The sequence below is a fragment of the Chaetodon trifascialis genome, chromosome 4 (genome assembly GCF_039877785.1).
Source record: "Chaetodon trifascialis isolate fChaTrf1 chromosome 4, fChaTrf1.hap1, whole genome shotgun sequence".
NCBI classification, from domain to species: domain Eukaryota; kingdom Metazoa; phylum Chordata; class Actinopteri; order Chaetodontiformes; family Chaetodontidae; genus Chaetodon; species Chaetodon trifascialis.
In genome coordinates this window covers 11,812,287-11,820,137 of record NC_092059.1, presented here as the reverse complement: position 1 = coordinate 11,820,137, position 7,851 = coordinate 11,812,287, and the positions used below count along the sequence as shown (strand labels likewise).

Genomic DNA, 7,851 nt, shown 5'->3' with positions numbered 1-7,851 from the left:
CTTTGTGCTATTTTCAGATAAATATGACGTTTCAGTGTTTTGCAGATTATCACATTGTGTTTCTATTCACGTTTTACACAGCGTCACAACTTTTCCAGAAAGGCGGTTGTAGATGTGGGAAGCATCATCTCCATCATCTTCAGCAGCATCCTACCGTGACGCATGCTCACACCTTATCCAACTCCTCCCCAACCGGAGCCTTTTGTAAAGATGGCGTCCATCATGGAAGGGCCGCTAAGCAAGTGGACTAACGTTATGAAAGGTTGGCAGTACCGTTGGTTCGTCTTGGACTACAATGCCGGCTTACTGTCATACTACACGGTACGTTCATTTCCACCATTTGTAAACGCTAAACCGGTCCGCCCAAGAGGTTAGACGGAAGAAGTTGTCGCTGGTTGTCAGACCAAAGTGGGATCAGGGCCTTGTGTTGGTCAGGAGTTGGGAGTCTCAGCTGGCACGAAGAGGCGAGTCGCTCTGATGACAGATCCGTACATTGGCCAGTAGCAGTGGTCTTGGGGGAGCAACTGACGAATCAAATAGCAGTATTTTTCCACACTTCCGCTAATTCAGCTAGCTAGCTAGCAAGGCTAAAAGCTGAAATATACAACATTGGTCGGAGCATTGTAGTGAATAGTTTAGAGAATTAGGTGTGAGGGAAGAAGAATTATGTATGCTGGTGAAACGACATTTGTCCCATTTAGTCGAATAAGAGTCTCGACACTCGCCGGTTTGCTGTCAAATAGCTAACAAGACACCGCGGGAGGAGACAGTGGCTAACTTAGGTTAGTTATTGCGTGACATAGATTTTTTTGATTGATCCCATAGCAGTTAATTCGCTGTCATGTGATTAGCAGCTAATATCTAGCGTAAACCAGACATGAAACTGTCGGTGTTGTCGTTAGTGAGACGAGTTGTTAGGAAGATACCAGCCTGGAGCTGCCCACTGCTCTCAGAAAGTTGACCCAATCGTCAAAGATTAGCTAACATTGCTTTACCGTTTACTGGTACAGTAATCAATACAGTAACAGTAGTCTCTGTTATAGTAACTCTGTTATCTTGAGGTGATGTAGCTTATTCAAAAAATCCTGAGCAGACACCAGTCTGAGCCCTGACTGAAGGATCATTGTGTTTAGATAGCTCCACAAACTTAATCATTCAGGGGGTCGATATATGGTGCCTGGTGAGGTGAGAGAATGAACCTGGCGTTATTTCACCTTTCTCTGATCCAGGTGTGAACGGGTCAGTTATGCTCCAGTCCAAAGTCAGTCTGTAGTTTTAAGAGAAACCTGTAGCCCTGAATCTCATAGATGTGGACTATCAAATGAAAGCAGGAAAAGAGTTTAGCAGCAGTTTCACACATTATCTGTTTTAGTGCTGAAATAATAACTCGATTAGTGGACTGACACAATATTTGAGTCAATGGTTTGCTGCATTTCTTCTTTCTGCTGTGATAATAAACTCAATATCTTTGACTTGTGGACTGTTGAGATGTGATGGGCAATATTAATTATTTTCTGACATTTTGTAAACAGAATGACTAATTGAGAAAGAATTTGGCTTATTAATTGACAATGAACATAAGTTAGTTGCAGCTCCATATGTATAACAAACTGCAGTTTGAGTTCAAGTCATGCTGGCTTAAGTCACCTCAGTATGGTTTATGGTTGAACACCAGATTTTCTCTGTTCATCTTATGAGGAGCAGAGCCTCTTCGAGAATGGATGGATCACATTGCTCATAGATATTATTAGCCTTCCGACATATAGTACAACCTGACTGTGCAGTTTGTATGCTGCATACATAACACAAGGCTGGCTTGTTGTAATCCCGACATAGTGATTCATCTTAAATGTTCCTAACACGACCAAAACAACAACATGCCACACATGGTGACTGGAAAGGCCTTTTTCACAGCACACATTTTGACTTGTAAGAGCAGAAAAAGCACAGGCATTACTGCTGTAATAAAATTAACCTTCACTCCATCTTATTCAAGTTTCCTAGAAAGCCAAGCGACAGCAAGCCAGTATGCACAATATCAAACACTGAAGCCGAAGCAGTCCAGTTAACATAACTTCAGTGAAAAAGGCCTATTTAAGATCATTCCCTCTTGCGCCAGGTTTAAGGTCAAATTGGAAACTGTTTTGGCCATGTGTGCCCTATCCCACCCTACCCAGCAGACCATACTGACTGTATTAATCCCTGATTTGTTCTGTGGTTGATTTACAGTCAAAGGACAAGATGATGCGAGGATCCAGAAGAGGCTGTGTGCGACTCAGGGTAAGATTCTCAGGATTAAGGCCATCCTATTCCTGACAGCTGTCTTTGATAAATTAGACTCATACTCTTCATGCCTGGCTGAGCTAAGCGCTTGCTTTTACCAGCTGTTTGGTGTTTCCACATGTTCATTGCATTGCTGCCTCGAGTGCAGTACAACACATGTATGACTTTTTGATGAGATTTGCTTCAGCAATCCGATCCTTCTGAACCAGAAAAGGCTGGTGCACCAGTGTATCCTATATGGTGCAGTATGATGTAGTTTTCATCTAATACGCTAACTGAATGATTTGTTGGCCTAGTTCAAAAGATTTTTGCAGTTTCCTGCAGGCATGTCCACAGTTCTATTGCTCCACTTTTTCTTTACTGGCTTTTGAACCAAAGGTGTTTGCTCTTACAGTGTGTTGTCAGTGCTCAGCAGTGTCCACTAGATGGCAGCAGTTGTCCTATGTATCTATTTTACTATGCCTTTGAAGAAGCATTGGGTTTTCAAGGGACTGAGCCTGGGTCCTGAAATAATGAGCTCTTATTTCTCAAAAATATAGGGTGTCGTATTTGTCCTAAGACAAGTCAACAGAGGGCCAGACTTAAAAAGTGGGATTACATACACTCTTAGCTTCACACTCAGGATAACATTTGTTTCTCTTTCCTTATTGAGTCAGTCGTGATGTGAGCCAGATGAATGAAATTTCATTATGACGCCTCCCTGAGGTCTTTACTGCTTACCCTTTTAGTCTGTCCTCGACCTTTTGTAAAAGGCAAAGCAAGGCTGGGCTTTTCTTCCTCATCCAAATTCCCAAAGTTTACACGTTGTTACACGTTGTTGAAGACCCCCTGGCAGCATTCCCACACCAGAACCCTGTACCTGCCCGGCCGAACCCTGTCAGCCACATATCGAGCACCTCGTGTTATCTTTCAAGGAGGTGAAGTATCTCATGAGTGTTTACAGAAGCAGTGGGAAAAGCCATGCCACCACATCTGGTTTTATGACAAAAACCATCGATGAGCTCCCTGAAAATGTTTCCTTAGATCACACTGAGAGAGGAAGTATCCCCTGAAACTACCTTGAAAAAAGAGGATTTGGTGTCATTTGTGGACAAACAGTCATGAGCCAGAGGCTTCGGTTAGGGGTGAATCAATGTGACACTTGTTTTTCTTTGTTTTTTTGCTGTAATGTTTTGACGATATACATCATGGAGCTGAAAATGTAATCAATATCAATTAAATCCTATCAACTAGAATGGCAATTGAAAGTATTAATTTCATATTGTTTTTTATAACATTGGATGTAATTTGGATTTATGACAGTGATCAACAGAAGAAAAAAGACAAATGTGAATACATAAACAAACTCCAAAGTGAAAACATTTTTTAACTTCTGATATGTAAATAGCAAATTCTATATTTTAAATAGAAAAAGAATAACCCTGTCTGTTTTCAGTAAAAAAAAAAAAAAAAAAAACCTTGCTCATGTCCAACCCTGATCCCTCTATTGTATATTATATCAAACTCTGAGCTGACTGTATTTTTCCCACTGGCTCCCAGGCATGCCCAGTCTTGTTTGAAATAACAATGTAGCCTCTAATGTAGAGTTAAACTGGTTGTTATTGGACTATTTTCAAGCACCACAAGGCAACAAAGTTTTTATAGTCAAATTATGCAACATCTTTAAAGTAAAAGTTTTCCAATGTCCAAAATTACAAAAATAACATCTGTGGAAAATAGCACAGTCCACTCCAGCAGCTTTCACTGAATCATTACATTTGTGTGTCTGTTTTTGTGACACGCACACACTTTACGGTAACTTATAAGGAGAACAATTCGCCATATTAGCAGTTTAAAGTACTGACTGTTTTCAACCAGATGAGAGAGGGGCAGAAATACTATATATATATATATATATATATATATATATATATATTAGAAATAATTCCTTTATAAATCAGATAATGTAGTTTAATGCATCCCGTCATGAGCCACAGCCATAGACAGTGTTCACAGAGAGCGTTTGTAATCTGTTTGTTTGTAGTCAGTGTTTCTTCATGCAGACCTAGATATATGCATTCAGTGTGAAAATCCAATGGGTTTCCCCTTCCGCCTGCAGTGGTCACACCTGTGAAGGACTGTTCTACTCCTTCCACATTTCGATACTATCATTATGTTAATTTATGGCATATTGAGCCCTTGAGACTGAGCCTCTTTGTATGCCCAATATCGAAAGATTTACAAAGAGAGTAGATCATTAGTCCATTAGTCGACATTTCAGCCATTCTCAGCTAACCAGAGACCAACTTGTATGTGTTAATAAGGGCTTTCCTGTAAGAACTAAGCATGGCATTACCTCTGAGAATATCCCAACTGGATCTTATGTTATTAATTTGTTAAACCGTATTACTATAAGACACATCAAGACACTGTTTATACCAATCCTCTTGTTGGTATTTCTTTGAGTGTTCTGAAGTAACCGTCTGCCTTGCTTGTTACCGTTATTGCTTTGTGGTGCAGGGCGTCTATCAAAATCTATATGTTAAAACCTAAGTGCAAAATTTCTTACAGCTGTTAATATTAATTTGTCCACACCTTGCAGTTGTTTTTATTATTTGCACTTTGCTATATGAGTCACACACCCTGTCTGTTGCTAGGAGCTAATGTCCCAGCTAGCCGACAGGCCGTCTCTCTGCAGTCCTTTTTCTCCTGTTGGCTGCTAGCGGCTGGTCCCCGGTGTCTGTTTCTCTCCACCCTTCCCTGCCTTTCCCCTCCTTCGCTCTCCCAAATCCCACCTCCTCCTCCCCTCCCTTTTTCTCTCCCATGTTCCAAAAGGCTGCACTCGGATTTGTGTGTTGGAGAGAAACACACAGTGATTGTGTGAAGGAGTTGATAAGGCAAGAGGAGCTTTTGAAGAGGAGAGAGTGAGACACTGAGAGAGACCGAGGGTAATAAACAACAGCGAGCTGGTCAGGGGCTGCTGGAGCAAGGGCAGGCCATGAGGATAGAAATGGAAAGTGGAGTCTGATGTGTTCTGCTGTCTTACTGCCTGCCTCTCTCTGTCTCTCTGTTTGCCCAGGGAGCTGTGATCGGCATCGATGACGAGGACGACAGCACATTCACCATCACTGTGGACCAGAAGACTTTCCATTTCCAAGGTGAGATGTCCCCCTCTGTAGTTCTCTTTGTGCCCCCTCCTCTGTGTTGCCGTCACCAGCGTCCTTTCTCTGTGCATTATCTCTTTTGCATCCATCCCTGCTCTTCATTCTCTCCCCGTCTCTCTGTCTCTGTCTCTTTCTCTTTCTCTCTCGCTCTCACTCTCTCTCTCCCTCACTCTCTCTCTCACTCTCTCTCTCCCCGCCTTTTAAAGACTTGGATCGGTCTGCACTAATGCCAGGAAACACATGCACACAGACATCTACACAATGTCAAAGCGTGCTGTATGCATCTGAGCTTTTTCTCCCTCCCCACGGAACCTTTCCAAGCTCTGTGAAGTTGGACTGACACGTATTTCTGTAGATTTGTTCCACTGCAAGCTAGACAGATTCCTCTGGAACGGAACAAGCAAGTAAGGCTTTTTTTTTTCCCCTCGTCCTCCCGACTGTGGCCGAGGAGGAAGATTGCTGCTTGTGTGTCTCTGCAGTTGAGCCTCTGGGAATAATAAGGGAATACTGCTGAGCTGGAGGCTGAGCTCAGGTCTCTTCTGGTTGCTGCTGCTGTTCACTCTTCGCTACTCTGCTGCCGCCGCTGCTCGCTGTCTACCAGCCAGTCACTACATAGGGACAGGATTGGCTCCCAGCTCCAGCATCGCCCCCCTCCTGTCCTGTGAACCCTTCCCTCTTTTTTGACAGGGAGCTGTCCAGTCCAGTACACTGCAGACACTCTTTTTTTATTCTATCACTCCACCAGGTCTTTAACTAACCACCTCCACCTTTCCTTCATCTCTGTCCTTCCATCTGTCCATTTTTCCCCCTGCCAACACCAAACCCCCTCACTCTTCACCACCAGCACCCCCCTTCACCTCCTTCTTGAGGGTCACCAGCCACAGTCCATGGGCCCCCCACCCCTCTCACCTCCTCCATGCCCTCTCCCATGTCTGTGTTCCGAAGCTGTATGCTGTGGTTCTACAAACGGAAGGGTAAGGAGAAAACCGTGCACGTCTCACGCTCCGCATGCATGCCAGTCCTGGGCAGAAGGATCGAGAGGAGGCGTTGTTTGTTTGTCTTCTGAGATGTACAGTTAGGGTGGAGCAGTAGGTTTCGTAGCGTTCCGGTGTACTGGTTTGTTATCGAGGTTCAAGGACAGTTCAGAGCAGCATGATGTAGATTGTTTTGTGGCTGTCGGCTGTGAGAAATGATTAAGAAGAGACAAGTGTGTGCGGCATCCTGAGCCTGTTTGCACAGACTATGTGTGTTATTTAGAAAAGGATGTTTGTTGTTTGGTTGTTCTTTTCTTTAGTGGTTTGGCTGCATAATGATATAATCTTCGTCTTTTCTGTCAGGAATGGAAATAATAATACATATATTTTTATAGAGATGTGTTTGTCAGTGAACAAAAGCTGAATGTCATGTTCCCAATTTGTTCTGGAACTTTCTGTACCACAGTAAATCTGAGTCTTTGGCATCGGCTTTAATGCCCCCGTTAGATGAAGTTGGAGTAATTTGATTTCTATAGTGTTTCAGTTGTTTGTTTTTTTCAGTGTGTATGTTCAGTTGTTGGCGCATATTGTCTGAGTTACCTGAGGCATCAGAGAACAGGAGAACAGCAGCAATATATCCAAATCATATTCTCAGTCTAATCTCGTGAGTGCACATTTAAAAGCATTATTCAAAAACATTCATTAATGCAGTTAAGCAGGAAATTGTTCAGTGAACAGTCAGCGGCGTGGGAATAAGTTATCTTTGAAAGCATCTCATCCTCCCCAACACAGTGTGAATCTTTGCAGCACATTGTTCCCCCCATGATCATCCTTGTGTTGGAGAGAAAACAGTGACATGTAAGACACATCTGCTCTCCAGACACCCAGAGGAGTCATGTATCTCATGTATCACCACTGCAGCAACAGCCAGAAAATTAACACTAAATGAGTGCTGAACATGAGATTCTGGATACATCAGCTGCTAGCTTGGATATCAAGAGACGCACAGGATGTTGGGCAGGACGAGATTTTTCTGTTGCTGTAAAACGATCCGATCCTGGTCTGAGCATGTTATGCAGTCAGTCTCCCAGGATTCACAGCAGCATCTGATAGCGTCTGTCTGTGTGTATGTGTGTATGTGTGTGTGTGTGTGTATATATATATATATATATATATATATATATATATGCCTGTGTGCCAATATGTATGGGCTGAGGTGTGTATAAGATATGGACTGTGTGAAAGATGAAAATCACTGCTAAGAGTAAAAGAAAGGTACTATAGACTGATACCAGATACCCAATGACTGAGCACAAAAGCTCGCTATCAAAGTGTTTTTCATGTTACGGTGAAAATAAAATCATGATAATGCCAGGATTGACCACGTCCTCGTACGGGATGGTCCAGCTCACAGGTTAAAGTGTAGTTCTGAGCGAGCTGGCCACTGTGTT

The 7,851-nt window shown here is 42.9% G+C and overlaps 1 protein-coding gene across 3 annotated transcripts in view; it reads left to right on the top strand.

Annotated features, from left to right (window-relative positions):
• The first annotated feature begins 192 nt into the window (after positions 1-192).
• The window catches only part of osbpl9 (oxysterol binding protein-like 9), a 29,495-nt gene continuing 21,836 nt past the window's right edge, over positions 193-7,851 (top strand). Inside the window, exons 1-3 of one of the 3 annotated variants that reach the window (XM_070960657.1) lie at positions 193-321; positions 2,230-2,280; positions 5,342-5,420. In XM_070960657.1, coding sequence (XP_070816758.1) covers positions 211-321; positions 2,230-2,280; positions 5,342-5,420 — 241 coding nt within the window. In that variant the 5' untranslated portion in view covers positions 193-210. Of the gene's footprint in view, positions 322-2,229; positions 2,281-5,100; positions 5,211-5,341; positions 5,421-7,851 lie in introns of those variants that run through there. The other 2 variants (XM_070960656.1, XM_070960660.1) reach the window with 2 other exon arrangements.